The sequence below is a fragment of the Rattus norvegicus genome, chromosome 18 (genome assembly GCF_036323735.1).
Source record: "Rattus norvegicus strain BN/NHsdMcwi chromosome 18, GRCr8, whole genome shotgun sequence".
Classification (NCBI taxonomy): domain Eukaryota; kingdom Metazoa; phylum Chordata; class Mammalia; order Rodentia; family Muridae; genus Rattus; species Rattus norvegicus.
In genome coordinates this window covers 58,885,679-58,904,158 of record NC_086036.1, presented here as the reverse complement: position 1 = coordinate 58,904,158, position 18,480 = coordinate 58,885,679, and the positions used below count along the sequence as shown (strand labels likewise).

General features: G+C 41.5%; 1 protein-coding gene across 8 annotated transcripts in view; it reads left to right on the top strand.

Moving 5' to 3' along the window:
- The window catches only part of Piezo2 (piezo-type mechanosensitive ion channel component 2), a 376,519-nt gene that overhangs the window by 211,094 nt on the left and 146,945 nt on the right, over positions 1 to 18,480 (top strand). For all 8 annotated transcript variants that reach the window (XR_005496481.2, XM_063277327.1, XM_039097390.2 and 5 more), the window contains one exon: positions 15,570 to 15,732. Coding sequence is in view for 7 of the 8 variants with exons in the window: in XM_063277327.1 (XP_063133397.1) it covers positions 15,570 to 15,732 (163 nt within the window). In the remaining variant the exon portion in view is untranslated. The remainder of the gene's footprint in view (positions 1 to 15,569; positions 15,733 to 18,480) is intronic.

Sequence of the window (18,480 nt, the reverse complement as noted above, 5' to 3'; positions counted from 1 at the left end):
AAGGAGGCAGAGTTTTTGGTGTACAGCCATGTGGGGACAGATTTAGCTCATCTCAGTAGGGGCAGTCTCTGTAGGGGAGCCATCTTTAGGCGGCCCACACCTGTGAGGAAGAAAGTATGGTAGACATTTTCTGCGTACCATTCTGTCAACATCCACATGTGGATTAGAAGGAAGGATTCACTATTTCCTCCTGAGCTTCACCTCTGAAGAGAAGGCTTCCGTCCTTCTGCGGCTTGGTATCTGTGACAGGACTGGCTTGTGTCAACACACACATTCACTTGGAACTTTACTCACTTAGGGCCTGGCTTTCTGTATCACTTCTCCAGTAAATTCTCCTCTCCTCAGCACTGTCTGCTCTATCTCTTCTAGTCCATTTCTACCTAGAGTATGGCTTTGTACCGTATTGTAGCGTCCTCCTTTCGGAAACCTCTCTCTCTCTCTCTCTCTCTCTCTCTCTCTCTCTCTCTCTCTCTCGTGTGTGTGTGTGTGTGTGTGTGTGTGTGTGTCTGTCTGTCTGTCTGTCTGTCTGTCTGTGCATGCATGATTTTTACTAACACTGATTTTAGTGTATACATATTTTTTTAAAATAAAGTTTTTACCTCTTCCATAAGTACTTTGTACACTATCATGATGCAAAGGATGTATAAAGTAACCATCCATTGCATAGGTGTCCATAGACCTTTCTGAGATTCTTCAAGTCCTTAGAAGAATGTGTAGAGTTTGGGTCAATTTCAGGGAGCATCATCTATACTGGAGAAAATCTTTAAAGATGAAAGATTTGACTGACTGACTGACTGACAGACTGACTGACTGACTGATCTGGCAAAGTACAGGTAGTAGATTCTTTTCTAAGGTTCATGACTTCACTTGCCCTGGGAAACTGACTGGTTTCCCTCCTACGCACTGGGCCTTAAATCCAGGTAACAGCTGTTGGCTGCCACCAACATGTGAGTGCCACCATTGCACTTTCATGCGTTTGTTGTCATGCTCGTCATTGCCATGGTTATGTATGTCATAGCTAAGTAGGACTGTTTAACCGCTTCTCTCCCATAGTATTTTCTGGAACCATGAAAGCTAGATGACAGAAAAAGGCTTTTATATAAGATTCAGCTCAAATCATCCAAGTTCTGTGACCTATGTGTATGATATCTTCAACAATAGGGGCCTACCCTTAACTCTTCAGAGGAAACTAAAAGCTGTATCTATAATCTATATTGTTTTGGCAGTTACTTGGACTGTCCTGACCAGTCATGTAAAAGATCATTTCTTGCGCCTTCTTCTGACTGTTGTTGATTGTTGCTGGTTTGTGGTTCTTGTGAGAAGCATTGTCTTTACTTCCCTCAGGGTGTGTGTGTGTATCTGTGTGCATATACATATATAAACATACACATAGATGCAATGAGTATAATTTTAGATAAATATAAAATAATATCCCTTAAGGCTTTATCAAACAACCTTGGTATTATTGTTCCTTGTCCCATGTCTTTTACTCTTTCTCTCTCCCTCTCTCTCTATCTCCCTCTCTCTCTCTCTCCCTCTGCCCCCACTCCCTCTCCCTCTCTCTCCTCCACAGGTGGGGGCCCCTCCCCATTATTCTGTCTCCCACTCATGTCACCTGTATTCTACTATCCCCTACCAAGGCTCCTTGATCCTTTACACTTTGCTGGCATCTGTGGTTAGCCCATGTTTTATACTCACGTCTAAGGATTTGGAGAGGGAGCCTGCACATGATAGAGAACACACAGCATTTATCTTTCTTGGTCTGGGTTACCTCACTCAGGATAATATTTTCTCATTCCATCCATGTACCTGAACATTTATTGATTTATTCATTATCAATTGAGTTACTACTGGGACGTGGGTCAGGTTTTACACTTGCTGACCAGCTGCCCTACCATCGAGCTGCAGCCACAGCCCGTGCAGGATTTCAAGGCTAAGTAATACTTTTTGCAAATAGAAATAAATATTCAAATCCTCTTATTACATAAGTTGTTCTCATTTTAGGGGCATCATATAAAAGAACTGTGATCAGTTACAGGTTATATTTCCCTTTTAGCCTATTAGTATAAATCTAGGAGCTCTCCAGTTTCCTTTTAAAAATGTGACTGAAGTTACTAGAAACTAGCAAGCCCTCATCTTATTCTAGCAGTGAAGACGGGCACCTATGGTTGAAGGTAGAGGCGTTGATATTTAGTATTTTTAAACTTTGGCATAGGAGTCTTAGGATTCAAGGACGTTGAATAGAAGTTGAGTACCCCGCATTCAAAATGCTTGAGACCACACATGTTTTACATGTCAACATTTTAAAAATTTGAAATATTTTAATATACATATAACATATAATATACACATAATTGCTTGAATATTGGACCCAACCTTACCCTAAAATCCATTCACGTTCTGCACACCCATAGCCTGAAGGTAAAATTTGTAGGATATGTTTTTAAATTTCACAGATGAACTAAATCTTCACTATTTCACTTAGATCTCCGTTGACTCAAACAGTTGCAGAAACTTGAACATTTTTGGATTTGGAGTTTTCAGACAGATCATGCTCGGCTGAATTGGATAGCCTCAGAACAAAACACAACCATAGCTTGCTCCCCTCGGGACACGCACATAGCTGAGTAGAGCCCTAAGCCAGATGCAAGCATCCTCCCTTCTGCTGTGTGAGCAGTGAGAGGGGAGCATACAGAGAACAGAATAAACGCACTGATAGGGGCACACACCAGTGGTACAGGGATGCTCAGGCATTGAGTTAGACACAGCCAAGCCTCACATGACTGCAAAGCGCTCATGCAGATGCAATGTATTGATCTGCTTGCCATAAAGGGAGAAAAGACAGCCTCAGCTGTCATGAGAAATGTTTGGCTTTGAAATCCCTCGCACAGTGTTCTAACCAGTTACATTTATTTACTTAAAACGCAACAAAGATAATTGAATTCCGTATTGGGCGGAGGGTAATTGCAGTGAATTCACTAATGCTTTCACATTGGAATGCTAATGGACACAGACCACAGTGTGAGGAGGAGGAAACCTTGGTCCTCTGAGATGTGAAATTGAGAGCTTAGGCTTTGCCCCCAGGCTGCTGCTGGATGGTCACCAGCCCTTTCACAGAACAGGCATTTCATTTCTTGAAGAAAAGTGATGGTAGGCAGTGTTGATGCTTCTGTTTGACTCACTCACTGTTACTGGGACACACAGAGTGGCTATTGTCTTTGGCCTGGGAAGGGCGTGCTGGTATATGTCTTCGGAGTCATCCATACACTGGGGGAAAGGATGGGCAATACAAAGAGCAAAACCAATTCTATTTGTTGCCTAGAAGTTAGGGTGAAGAATCCTCACTCCCACTGCAGAGCACTGAGATCTGTTCTTACTGTTCAAAGTAGACATTGTTCTAGTCAGTTCCACCTCTGGACATGCAGCCTGCTCCTGTATGACTCCAAGCAGCAGTCTCTCCCAGCACCCCGTTCTGGTTAGAATCTCTGATATAGTCACTGAGTAGGGTCACAAGGTCACTGACTTGCCCTGCCCATCAAGTCAGAAGGAGCCTACAGCCCACGGTCCCTAGGCACTTCAGGGGCATGCATTTCTGAGCCAGCAAAAGCCATGTGAGTTATCTGAGGGGAAAAGTAGCCATTCAGAAGCAGTAGTTCAAGTGTCTCTTAAGAGAATCTAGAAAACGCTATGAACTATGAGAGGCATATAAGAGCATAGAACAGGGTGATCAGCACTGGACTGCATGCCCAAAGGCCATGCAGACAAAAGCAGAGTTGTGCTGGAGTCAAGAGACAGAACTCAGGAAGGAGTTTGCATCGTGGTGAACCGAGAGGGTTCCTATTTTCACTAGGAATGATATGCACACAGGGTCAGCAAGAGCAATATACAGGATTGGGGCGTGACTCGACCTGTTTGAGTGCAAGCGAACATGGCTGGGAAATGCGGCCCAGCTGGAGCAGATGTTCCCCTCTTGGAAACAGGCTGGGTTCAAAGATAAAAGCATGTGAATTATAATAGCCATGGCTCATCCTAAGGGTGCTTATTGTTATTAATTTATGAAAATAACAAATCTGTGTTTGGAAGAAAGGATCCCAGTACCTTAGCCACAAAGCCGTAATTCAGTACTTTTGTCATTGACCTTGAACTGTTAAAACATATTTTCCCAGAATTTCAAGTAAAATAATTCCCAATAGCTGCAGTTCCCACTGCATCCCGAATTGTTAATTTTATCCTTGGCCTAAAGTTTGTTAGTAGGGAAATCCCCGGGGAGAAGGCCAGCAGCCGCTTCTGTTGGGATGCTCGGGAAGACTCAAGGGTCTGTAGGCTGCATTTCTTCTTGACAAGTGACTTCTTGACTGTGGCTATGAAGCTGTCCTATGTTTTCTACGATGTCAATGTTATTTTCAACAGGCCCACAGTCACAGCTGTGGCCTGTCCAAGATCTTCCTTCTGTACCGAGGCCCTGGTAGGTTTGAGCTACTACAGATCGTTCACTCTTCATTTCCACCTTGCTTCAAGTTTGATTTTTCCTCCTCCTTCTTACCTCTTCTGTGTGACCTTTTCCATCTCTCCAAAGCCACTGATCGGAGTTTTGTTCTGGTGGCTTTGCTGTTTGGGTCTGTTCTTCTGTAAGGAGAGTAATGGACTTTGGCTTTTGTGTTCCTTCACAAACCAGTGCTTCAAGACTTCCCTGGGAGCTCAGAAGGAGCTGCACAGATTCCCTGGAAATAACAACCCCTTAAAGTGTGCCGGGGATGGGGAGGGTCTCATCCACCCAACATGACTCTCCTGCCAATGTTGGTTCAAACTTCGGGGGTTTGACACCAAGTACTTTTTTAGATGTATTTAAATGTGAATGATGAAAAATATTCTTGTGATGAAAACACCATTTACAAAAATATTGAGGGAAGCCTTGTGGATAATGCATCTGAGTAACTCTTATGCCATATAGATTACTTTTTAAGAGCTCAGGAATAGAGAGGTGTCCTCTGATACAAAAAGATAGCACCAAATGAAACCAGATGTTATTTTTTAAAGAGTTGACAACAAAAAACAGTATTCTGGGTACAATGTTAAACTTCAGTAAACAAGACATCAGTTATTCTTTTCTTCATCTTCATACAACTATAGCTTCTACTCTCAGAGTACTTAAATATATTAAAATCTGAACCATAGCATTTGGTTTGATCAGTTAGATTAGTCCAAACAAAAGTCCTCCATTCATGTGACTAATATGTGTGTATCGTCTTTTGTCCAGACAACTGGTCCCAAAGGATAAAAATGATCCTTAACATGGCAAAGCAACATCATACCATGTCCTCTATTAGAGATGTGTCCATCGTGACAAAGATCATTTGGATTCCGCATTGACAAGCTGAGAATTAACATGTAATACAGTCAGCAAACATAGCAACATCATTTTGTGGTATAGCGTCCTTGTCTCCCCATGCTCTTGGCTTGATAAATTAAAATCTTGGGGTCTTACCAAGTCATTAGCCTTTTCTTCCTCTTGGAATGTCTCCTCTTGATGGATTTGGATTAGTTATCAATCTGCAGACACTTCATTTGTACAGTAGTCTCTGGGGTGCTGTGCTAATCAGGTACACTGGAGCCGGACCCATCTGAGGCTTTCATTTCATGGAAAGAGATAAGCAAAATTTCGCTAAGAAGAACATCTGGCTCTTTCCACCGACTAGTTTCTAGGTCTTTCCATTTGACGTATATTTAGGCCATGTCTCCTTTAGGTCAAAATGCTTTGTGTCAGCAACAGAAGTGCTATCTTCCTTTAAAGTGAAAAAGTTTGAAGCAAGCATGGCTCAATGTAGCATTTAGGTGGCTGTATTTGACCCTTCTTGGTTTTTGACCCTTCTTATTTGTCATTTGAGCATGTGGTCCTGTCATTTCACAATAGCTTGCCCCTGTTGGTTGTCAGGGATTCCAGTAATATGATAATGTTCCATAAATTGCTAACTTCCTTAAAGTCTTTGCTAATATATAAGTAGGACCTTTATCAGTTTTTAGTTATAACGGGAACATAGAAAGGAGATGTATAATAAATGATTCTCGGCATATAAGGGGGTTTCACCTGCATAAGCAGAAGCAACAGCCATAGTAGAAAAAGTATCAAGTATTACATGAGCATACTTTAAATGTCCAAGTTTGTTGATATGAGAAAAATCTGTTTGCCAAATGCTACTAGATTTCAACTCTCAAGGATAAATTCCCTTTAATGGGAATCTTTAGGAAAACAATGATCTATAGATCCTGTAAGATGCTAATGCAACTGCCAGTTATGATCAGTGAGGAACAAATAATCAACCTGCGTTTTATTTAATGGCACAAGGATTTCTATTGTCTCTAGTGCCCCCTCTTCTTACCTTTGACAATTAAAATGTCAGTGAGGTTTTCAGGTATGGTCTAATGTTTTATTCTTTTAGCTGTATCAGTTATATTTTTACAGCTTAGTATTCATTAGTTATAATCAACTTGGGTAAAAATTTTGATATCCCTCGCTTGCAACTTCAAAGTTCAAATGGAAACTAAATGTTTTTACTTTAATTTTGATGGCAAACCTTAACTGACCCAAACTCAGAGGGTTTGTGTGTGTGTGTATGTGTGTGTGTGTGTGTGTGTGTGTGTGTGTGTGCCACCTGCACTGGGGTAACAGACATGTACTGGTTTAGGGAAAACTGTTTCAATGTGGATGTTCTTCACATGTGCTTGAGAGAGCCGGCATGACCTGCTGTCTGCCTCTGTTGCTATCTCATACGCATAACACATGCCTTTGGAGATTTGAGAAACATGGCTTATGAGCACACCTACTTCTTAGGAACCTGAACATAGAGATTATATTATCTTTATCTCTCTTCTCCATAGACTCCCACCCAGGAGGAGTTTCCCTAGAGAACAGCTTTCACACTTTTTTTTAAAAATGTGACTACTCCAGGAAGTATATTTTGCCTCATGATTCATTACAACATACATTTAGTTTCAATATTTTCAAAAATAGGTAATTATAAGAACCTGAATATGGATCTCCAGGAACATCATGATAGCTGCGTGTGGCAGTACATGGCTGTCACCCTGGTGCTGGTAGTGTGTTGGGCTATGGCAGGTGGATCTTAAGGGTTGGTTGACCTTGGAGTCTAGAGTGAGTGGCAAGGTTGAGACTGAGGCTGTGTCCTAAAAAAATAAGGTGTTGCCCTCAAACTTCTACATATGCACCTTTACATTATAACACACACACACACACACACACACACACACACACACAGAGTACCTTTTTGTGTCTTTTAAAGACTTTCTCTCTCAATCTTTATGTCCCTGGAAAAGCCAGTGTCTTCCTCAACACTGTCAATGCAGGGCCTGCCAAAATTCTTCTGATATGAATCGCAATATGTGTGATATGTCTGCCAAGGCATTCACACACATTTGTTGAGTTAATTCAGCAGGAATGGGGTTCACTTTGAGGTCTCGTACAGTACAAAGGACATGCTGATTACTTTATTCTTTGTTATATTTGAGTCATGACGCACGAAGATTCATAGTTTTTCTGGTCCAGTGTTTATGAGGAGAGAAATGTCTTTCTCTGCTGTTGGTATTCCCTGTCTATCTCAACAAAATTAACTTCATCTTTCTCAAGATGGTCAAATGAACAATTGAGGATTTTTTTTTCTTTTAATATTTGGTTTTATGGTATGGACATTTGACCTCCATGTATATCTGTGCACCTTATGCTTGCCTGGTGACCACCAAGGCCAAAGAGGGAAGCAGATCCTCTGAAACTGGAGTTGCAGGTGGTTGTGAGCCACCATGTGGATGCTGGGAGTCACACTCAGGTCCTCTGGAAGAGCAGCCAATGTTCATAATCATGCCACCATCTCTCCAGTTTCAAGACTAATATGTTTGCTTGCCATTAGCATTGCACCTATGAGCCTAAATCCAATGGGCCCAGCCTCTTCACCACTTAGACAGTGTTGTCACTAACAAAAGATGCCAATGTACCTCCAGGTAGTAGATAGTTCAGAGAAACATCAGGGTTAGCCAGAGTATGTAGATAAGGAAGGAGTCCTGAGATGGGACCAAGGCACTAGAAAGGTCTCTGCATTAGAGATGCTGGACCCAGGACATGGTTCAGGATCTAACCAAGAGAGATATGGGGTGAAAGGGACGAATGTCAGTGCCCCTGCTTCTGGGTTCTGTTTTCGTTCTTCCCTCTGTTTATGTTTGTCAGCAGCAGTACTGCCTGCTGGTAACATGCCAGTGGTCATACATGGACACACTTGCTCTGCAGTAGTAGCCAGTCCCCATGATGTACTGCTCTCACAGGGTTCAAGTGAGGCTAGCAGTGCTCAAGGACAATGGTCTCAGGGGCCATAGAGTGGGAAAGTATGGGTGCCAGGTACCTGTATAACACTCCTGGAGAGCAGCACTCACAGACAAAGGGCAATGCCCTGAGCCCTGCATCTGCCCCTCCTCTGCTGTAACTCCCTTGAGCCACGCAAAGGCACCAGTCCTTTGAATAGACCTTTCCTTAATGACACAAGTGACTTCCAGCAGCATGCTGGTGTGAGAATGAGGTGAGATTGTGACAGTGAGCTAAGAGGATTGAAATGTTTAAGTAGCTATGTAGTTCTACAGTATACAAATCCAGGAACTAATTGGGGGAACAAACTATACCCTGTGATAATTAGGGCCCTGAGCTTAACTCTTATCTTAGTAGAAGAAAAGGGCTTAGTTTCAATTTCACAGAAACAAAACAATCCTCGAATTTTTAAGACTGAGTCATTATGAGTCATTGACTTGAATACTGAAAGAAATTGTAAATCTAATTTAAGATCTGCCCCATTCGCATGAAATACATTATTCTGATTCACGTGACTGGATATCTGTGAGATTAATATTAAATTAAAATGACCGTGTGTGTGTGTGTGTGTGTGTGTGTGAGAGAGAGAGAGAGAGAGAGAGAGAGAGAGAGAGAGAGAGAGAGAGAGAACAGGAATTAGGTTTGTAAATTTTGTTATTAGATATGCATTCATTCCACTGCTCTTAATGTCACTGAAGGCCACTCAGGGACACATGCAGAATCCTATTTAAGGTAAACAGCAGGGCACTAACAGTTCATCCTGTGTGAGCACCAGAAGCTACCAGAAAAATATGTGAAGGCGTTTTGATAGCTCTAATTTGTTTAATGGACGGCCATGTGGTGATTTCAATTTTGTTAGCGCAATTTACTTGTAGTTGACCTTTCTGCTAGCGCGGTCTCAGAGGGTTTGCTCCCCTGAGAGTGGTACGGAATGGAATTGAGTTTTGTGCTTCCTTTTTATGTGTTGGGGATGGATCCCAGGCTCTGGCACAGTGTTCAGTAAGTAAGTCCTTTACAGTAAGCTACAGCCCCACTCTGGACACCCCAGGCCATCTCTATGGGGTGCTCTCTCCTCATGCTCCTCCTCAACACCTGAGATGCCACTTTTCTTGTTATCTGTCCTGTTCCTGTCTACATTTCATTTCTTCATAGTTTGGTCAAAAGGAATTCTTAGAGTTGGGAAGACCTTAAGAAGTCGTTTTGTAAGTTAAGAAAACAAAGCTTGCAGGGCACTCATAACCTCAAGCTTTTCCACCCACACCCTACACCCTAGTTCCCGAGTAACGACTTGCAGACTTATTATTCATTAACAATGCTCATGACCTTTTGCTAGGTTTGTTCCCTGACTAGTTTGTGGCTTACTTAACCCCTTTAAACTATTAAATGTCTGCCACATGGCTGGTTACCTGTCCTCGGTTTCACATTTCCAACTTCCTCAGAGTCTGGGTGGTGAATCTCCTACCTCTGACTACCTCCCAGAGTTCCAATCTCTCTCTACCAGGACTCACACCTTCTACTTCCGGCCTTTTGCTAATAGACCATCAGCCTTTTATTGACATGAAATCAGGTGATGCTTCTACACTGTACACAGAGATCCCTACAGGCCTTGCCTTTTCTCTGGGTGTGGACAGGAATATGGAATCCAATTAGAGTCAGTCAAACCAATGCCATCGTGGGTATTATGCTATAAGTTGGTCATTAACCTTCCAAGTCAAAATAAACAATGTAATGTCTTCCAGATGTGGTCTACACAAGGAGTTCTCAGCAATAGAAATGACATAGTATGTAAAAGATATGCCTTTATGAATGCTTAGACAGGGGTCTCACTATACAGCCTTAATAGCCCAGCATATCATTATGTAGACCAAACTGGCCACAAATTAACAGAGATCCCTCTGACTCTGCCTCCAGAGTGTTTGGATTATAGGTGTGTACCACTATACACACTATGAAATTGTGCTTTTATATCCACTGAAGTTTATAACAGGCTTAAGACGTTAAAATACATGTTTGTCAGCCTAGCCCATTTGGCATGAATCTCTAAACATTAGGTATTTTGTACAATCGCTTTGCTCTTCTTGACCACCATTTTATTTGTGAGACATATCCAGATTCACAGATGTAGACCTTGACCTAACATACATTTGCCTTCACTGATGGTCCCATCGTACAGTTTCTGAACATGCCATAATTTAATCTGACCTATTGTTCACAAAAAGTAGTCTTAATTGATGGCTTCTTTAAATTCCCTTTTCAGAGGTATAATCACTCTATGAAGAAATAAGCTCTTGTTATGAAATAGAGATCATAACAAGATTGGAAAGGAAATGCTTTGCTATTTAAGGTGATATCTAACATGAGGAACTTTATAGTCATTTTGATATATGGAATGTGTCATTTGCATGTGCTCAGGGAAAAGCATGATTCAAGTTAACATTTTCTTGAGAAATATACATTAGTACCAATGGGTTATATAAACTGAAATGTCTGTGAACATAGTTAACTGTTCCCAAATGGGTAATTTACTTAAAATAAAGGCTGATATGTTATTAAATGTTCAGTAATATACACTTATAGTAAGTTTGGAGAACCTCATGTATGTGTTTACTTGATACTCTCTGGTGCTGGTTAATCTAATGAATTCTGTTGATTTCAATCAACACAAATGCAGAAATCACTCTCAAATCCATTCTTTCCACCATGACTTCCCTTCCAGGCATGAGCCCATATGACTTCCAACTTAAGCTGTGACCTCTTCCCCTGGAGGTCCTAAGTCCAGGTCTCTCACAGCATGGGGAAAGCATCTCCCCTCCCAGGAGCCTTTGCTGCTATCCCATCTGTTGCCTTGATGACCATCTTCCTTGTTAGCACCACATCCTTTAAAGTTCTGATTTTCTGAATTCCCTACAGAACTCTAACCTGGGCTGGTATAGTCCAGACATAACATATCATCAACTTCTTATGAACTATTTACTTTTTACTTTTGAGTTCATACCCACATACTATGTGTGTGTGTGTGTGTGTGTGTGTGTGTGTGTGTGTGTGTGTGTGTGTGTGTATATATATATATATATATATATAATTTTGACTCTTTTCTGCTCCAACTCTATCTAATGCCAACTACTCCCTCAAAAACTCATGACCTCTTCTTTTAAAATTATTTTTGGTACATGGACACACACACACACACAAACACACACACACACACACACACACACACACACACACACACACAACCTACCGAGCACATTTAGTGTATACATGGGTTTAGGTCTGACCACTTTGGATTGAATAACCTAGGAGGGACGTTGTCCATGGTAAATATTGATTTCTCCCCTTGCATCAGCCAATGGTTGCCTTTATCTTTATAAAGCTCTAGGGTGGTGCCCTGTGAAATCTTCCCTATCCAAGTTGACATACTGTCCTTCTGACTTTAATTCCCTTATACACCCTCATCCAGCAATTCATGCTTCACGGCTAATATTCCAGGGATAGAACAAATACTAGTTTTACAAATAAAATGCTCTGAGTTGGGCCACATTCATTAGATACACCTCATATTTGGCAAATGTTTTCTCCTATCTTCTAACTTAATAAAACCAGAAATATATTAATAACTTAAAGTCTAATTTTAGGGAGGAAAAATGGCTGAGAGGTTAAGAGCATCTGCTGCTCTTGCAGGGGACCTAGTTTCAATTCCCAGTACCAAAGGACAGTTGACATCTACCTGGAACTTCAATTCCAGGGAATCCAACACCCTCTGACCTCTGTAGGCTTCTACATGCATGAGGTGCACAGACATCAACTCAAGCACACACACACACACACACACACACACACACACACACACACACACATGTGTAAAATAAAAATAAATATTTTAACAAAAGAAATTTGATATTAAAATGATTTCAATTTGATAATTAAAATCTGCTTGGTAAAATAACTGGAGACTTTTTGAACAGAGTCTCTCTGGTCTTTTCACCATTTCCAAATTGTTTTCTCCCAATAAGTATTTGTAATTTCTTCTTATCAATCTAAGTGACAGTGTGCTGGTGCGCCATCTAGTCCTTAGTGATACTCTGCACAGATCTCAGTCCAGGAAAGAGTGACTGACTGTTTGGAGGGTCAGCAGTATGTCTGAAGTACATCCTACCCATATAACAGTGAGAGTGCCCAGGGGTAAGCCAGGCAGGCAGCTATTCACAGAAAGCTTTTAAAATGAGAGACAAGAAAGAGACTAAGCCACTTAGTATGTTCTGTCCACTGTGGGGATCATAAAGAAGAAGTCAACTCATTTATGAATGAATGATGGAGTAAGTTAGACTCATACAGTTTTACAAAGGGGATGCCTGCCCTCAGTGAGTCTTGGTAGATGAGAATGTTTTGTTTCTTTTAATCTGACACACATCTTACCGTGTAGCTTATGCTGGCCTCAAACATGTCATCTCTCCTGCTTCAGTCTTCCAAGTGTTGAGATCCTGATAGCCACTTCAGATGAGAATATGAGGGTGTCTTGGCTGAGGACGAAGAATGTGTACTACCTCAGAAGAGAAACACTTCCTTGTTCCTGGTGTCTGCGTTTGGTGTGGAGTACAAAGAAGTAACAGCAAGAGAGAAAGAAGGCAGGACCTTCTGTCACTCTCAGGAAAATAGATGTTTCTAGTGGTAGATGGCCAGTATGACCAGTCTTATACTTCTAAAAGCTAGCCAGACAGAGGACCGTTCTGGAAAAAATAACCAGAATGCTGCTGTAGTAGTCTAGAGAGATTATCTATAAGAAGAAAAAGGAGAGTGGACAAGAGATATAGTTTAAGGCAGAGTCCTCACCAGTCTTTTTAAGACAGAATGATGGGCTGGGATCTGTCTTGGTTGCTAATAGGTCGTTTGGCCCTGCATGGAAGTCAATGCATCTTCTGATGGAAAAGGAGGCCTGTTGCCATCATCAGAAGGTAGGTCAAGTGAGGATATCCTGTAGCTCGGAAGATAACTCAGAGTCACTCTTAGAAATTATATAGCTAGAAGAGAATAAAAAAGAAGTCACCCTACTTCCTCAGCCTAAAGATTACTGTAACCTAAAAGTGGGCAGCCAAGTGACTGGGTCACATACAGTAGAGACAGAGCCTGATGAGCAGCTCTGGCTTTCTTTGAGTGCACCCACAGTAGAGAGAGCAGAAGAGAAGACTTGGGACCTACAGGAGGAAGGCCAGTCCTTGAAGTCACTTATGGGAACTTTAAGGAAGTGATGTACAACCTGCTTTACATCCATGTGACCCTTGAGAGTCCTCTTGAACTTTAGTTTCTCAGATAGGATGATAGCACAGTGTGTGCTTGATCATAACAAAAAATGTGCAAAGCCCTTAATATGAAGAGTAAATCAGTAAATCATGGTAATTAATGATACTTGATCTACCCACCTTTTGTCATATTTATCCTCCACATAACACAATGGAACTGCTTCTATGTATCCAACATTGTATTTGGTGATGTAAGTTACCTAAGGATAATAAACTGTAAGAGAGAATGTGTGGGGGTTATATGCAAATACCACATAGTTTTTACATGTGAGACTGAATACCTTCTTGATGTTTGTAGATACACACACACACACACACACACACACACACACACACACACAAGTCCTTTATAGGTATGTCCAAGCATGGAATGGAACACAGAACAGCCTCTTTTTCCATATCAAGGGATGGCTGACAGTTTGGATTACATATACAATTATACAATGAGTAGTCCATCAACCTACATTTTGCTTCATCTTTCTGAGTATGTTTTATCTCTGGCAAACATGTCTTCATAGACCTAATCGGCCTCGGCAATGCCACTTTAAACGACTCCACTGAACATCTCCATCGATCCATTGGCTCGGCATCTCAGCCTCTCTGCCTGTAACTCCCTGACTCCCCCCTTGCATCCCTAGTCATTTCATTCGTTCTCCTAACAGATTCCTCGGTATGTTGATGAGCAGAGCACAGAAAGATGTGATCCTAGTGTCTGACATACCTGCGTAGTAAAGGGAGTATGTGGCCCGTATCACCCGTTCCTCTGGAAGGGCTGCCCTGGCTGGTGGCACGTGCCAGGCAGTGGGCCAATTCTGCCAGCTGCTGGCCACATTAGTTGTTTTATATAACTGTATGGGCTTTGTCAGATATTTTAGTCAGGGTATGTGCTGGCCAGCTGTGCCAGCAACTTAGTATGCCACCTTCTTGTGCTGTATTCACTGCCTTTGGATGTCCCCCAAGGTCACATTTTTTCCTCCTCTTCTGACTGAATCCCCTCTTCTCATCCCCATTCCCATCTCAGGATCTCAGTTATAACCACACATGCCTTGCAGTTATGAGGAAGAGTAACTGGTATTAAAAACCGGTTAATACTGCTCTCTCAAAATACTGGGCTCCGGTGAAAAGGGGTTTCATCTTTTACAAAAGAAAAATGCACATTATTTAAGACCCATCTTTAATCTTCTGAAGTCATAGCCTCATATCTCATTTCACTGAAATGCGATAAGGACGGCAAGTGGTGTAATGTCTTTGGCAAAGAGCGAGAGTGGGGGATTGTGGGAATGTGCAAAACAGCTGCACATCGTCAGGCTTGGGCTTGAACCCAAAGCTTCTCCTCAGTTGAACATCGCTTCTCTAAGAGTAAAAAGAAAACAAAACAAACAAAAGTAAAACCACTAGACTGACTTGTCTTACAGCAATATAGAAGGCCAAAAATCAGCTAAGCACAAAAGTAAGGATGAGGCTTTGGATTGGAAGATTCTTGGAGTACTTTTTCGGTTTTCCATGTGCCTTTCACTCATATTTGCACCGTGTGGTCCTACTAGCAGTTACTACATATTGGTTTTTAAATTACTTCATCCGGATGATGAACAAAGGCATCACACTATATAACATCAATGTGCTTTATTACGGTTCGTGGAGTGGTCCATTTGGGTTCTTTATGGTTTTGCCTAAGTACCCTGATTGCACCACTAAAGCTCCACCATTCATTGCTGCTCCGAAACCCTGGGAAGCACTGAGATCTGCCTACATCTCAGTAGAACTGACAAGACTCAGAAGTCAGTGCAGAACGTTCCGGTAACTGCTAGGCGCAAGCAAACATCCTTGATTTTAAAGATCGAAGTATACAATAAGAGGTTTGACAATACAGATTGAGGTAACTTCCTCCCGTCTTCTTTCCTCCATAGCTTGAAGGGAGCTGATGCTGGCAATGGCATCAGGGTGTTTGTGCCTGATATCGGGATGTTCATTGCGAGCCTGACCATCTGGCTGGTCTGCAGAACCATTGTTAAGAAACCAGACACGGAAGAAGTAGCCCAATTTAATTCCGAGTGCGAAAATGAAGAATTGGTGAGTGTGAACACCTGCATCTTTCTTCTCCCACCCCCAGGGCCTTGCCTGTGAGACTGAGTGGAGTCAGTCAGTCTGCAGAGCGCTGAGGGGCTCCCTGCGCATGAAGCACCAGTGGGTGTTGTTGCTCTGCAGAGAAGTCTGGGTGAAGCTGCGAGGCAGACACTCATCTATGCACCTTGTTGAGGAGGACACAGGTGGTTGACCTCACCTTTCATGAGGATCTCACAGAGGAGTTAGGAACAGCCCTGACTATGCTTTCGTTACTTCAGTGATCAGCTGACCTCACTGGGCCCTGAGTGTTATGTCAGGTGGCCAAGCCTGGAAAGTTATGCACATGTTGCTATGAGTCACCTGCTCTCCAGGTCTAAGCTATTGCAGGATATTTTGAGAAGTAATACACCTTTGAAGAAAAATCATCTTAATTACCCTCTGAACTTTCCAGCTGTGCAGTTTCACCTTGTGACTGTACACTCTACCTGCCTAGTTACTGTGTTAGTTCAGAATATTTGGACCAGGCCATTTTAAAGTACTTGGAAAGGGGGGAAAGACTTCATTCAGTAAAGTATGAGAGTGTCTTAAAATATATAATGACAGAAGTTTCAGGAGCACTTGTTGGTTGAGGAGTATATCTGAAGTTGTGTCTAGGAGTGGTTACCACATATCCCACCACATTCCCCCTTGACCCACACCGAGCATGGCCGTGTCCAAAGGACAGCACGTTGTTCTGGGAGTTTAGGTGACAATATAAAAAGTAGTTGACATTTTTTTAGATATAAAGGTAAAACTTTTAAAAAGCTACCCAGAAATACTTGATTTGGACATTTAACACATGGTGTCTACCAAATGATTTAGTCAAAAGCTCTGGCAGGAAGTTAAATCCTGAGGACAGAAATCAACTGTAAGTTGGTGTATTAGTAACATAAACCATTCCCATATCAGGAAGCACACACAGTAGGAATGCAAACTGGGCAAGCATCAGGAACTGCTTACTTTGGGGACATTAACCATGCACACATCAGAGAAGGAGAACCCTCAGTTATGGCAAAGGCTTGCCATACTTACCGAATAAACAGCAAATTGGCAAAAGTGCTTAGTTGTAACAAAATAATATGGAGGAAATGTAATTTTACGATATGAAAATTCGAATTTATATTACTTCCTAAAATCTTATGAATTAAAGATAGGCAGCCAGGCTCTGTATCCACATTCTGATATTTGAGGGCAAAAGAAGATACAAAGTGTAAAATGTAATTACAGCAGAGTGACAGCTGAGCAAACCTTTCATTCATGTCTACGAACCTAAAATCAGATACAACTTGGAAATATTTTTTCTATTGATGGTGTAATTTTAAGATAGAAAACTTTAATAGAGTATCTTTTATATTACCTTATTATTTTATAGGGCTGACGGTTTTGGAATTGATTTGATTAAATAATAATTATTTAATTAATTATAAAGTGTCCTAGTTTGCCATAATTTGTGTCAGTAAACACATTAACTGAAAGTTTGCGCATTTAGGATTTTCCTTATTGTTATCTATAAGGACAAGGCTGCGTCTTGGGGCTTGCCCACTTTACATGAGCCCTAAGGGATAATTATTGGAAATAGAATGGTCTTTTGAGGGCAGACATGGAGACTAACGCACAACAGCTATGTGATAGCAAAGGCAATTATTGTCTTTCTTAGTCTATAAAATAGGGTCAGTAGAAGAGCATGTGCTTACTGTGCCTGAGGCCCTGGGTTCAATCATCAGCACCCAAACTATTAGTAGTGCATTACGTGTCTGTGCCAACTATAAGGTGAAGCGTTAAGCAGCTCATAGCCCAGTGTATGCCTATGGGGGATGCTTAATAAGTTCTGGCTACTTTTACTTATTTTGTTCTCTGATTTCAGTTCAGAAACTTATTATCCAAGATCCTAAACCAACCCCATGAAAAGTCCCAGGAATAACTCAACATGGCCGATTTTAAAAGCTACGAACAGATGTTATTTCTGCAGAATGAGCAACACAGGCAACAACTAATACAGAGAGGGGTTGTAGTTAAGGGTAGTGGACCTCTGATGAAGAAGAGAGATTAGCACAAACATGTGTATTAGTTTTAAATCACACTTCTAGCCTGGTCACACCCTGTTTTTATTTTATTCTTAGAGCTGTGACAGCTCTGTCTTGTTTGAAATTGATTTAATAGATATGCAAGGCACATCTGTTTTCAATCCTTTCATTCAAAGATAACACAAGACAACTAGATTGACTTCAAAAACAACTCTTACTCTGAGCTTGGAGAATGCTACATGTATCAATGAATAGGGGCTTCTTCCCTATTTCAGTTGAATTTGATAGGGGATAATTCAGATATTAATATCTATTTTCTTAGCACTTTCCAGCCAAGTGAGTAGGTCAGAGGAAGGGTGGTAAGTGGGGGATTCACCATGAGGGAAGTACTTCTGGCTTGACAATCTGGAGTCAGTGTGAGAGAGATCAGAATACACAGCCAAAGTAAGCAGAGAAATGCATTTTTTTTCCTAAAGGGCCCTACACACTTCCTGCTCCTTCTAAATCTTGGTTTTTGTACTCTGGTATGTTTAGTTCTGAAGATGTAAGAGAACAGCGTTTGCTGCAATTGTTTCTTCCTTATCTGAGTGGAGAGATGGACAGATTAATCCTCTGATGCCTGGGAGAATGCCTTTTCAAGCAGTCTTGTTTCCTAGAAGTAGCTAAGCCTTTCTTGGTCCACTGATGAAGA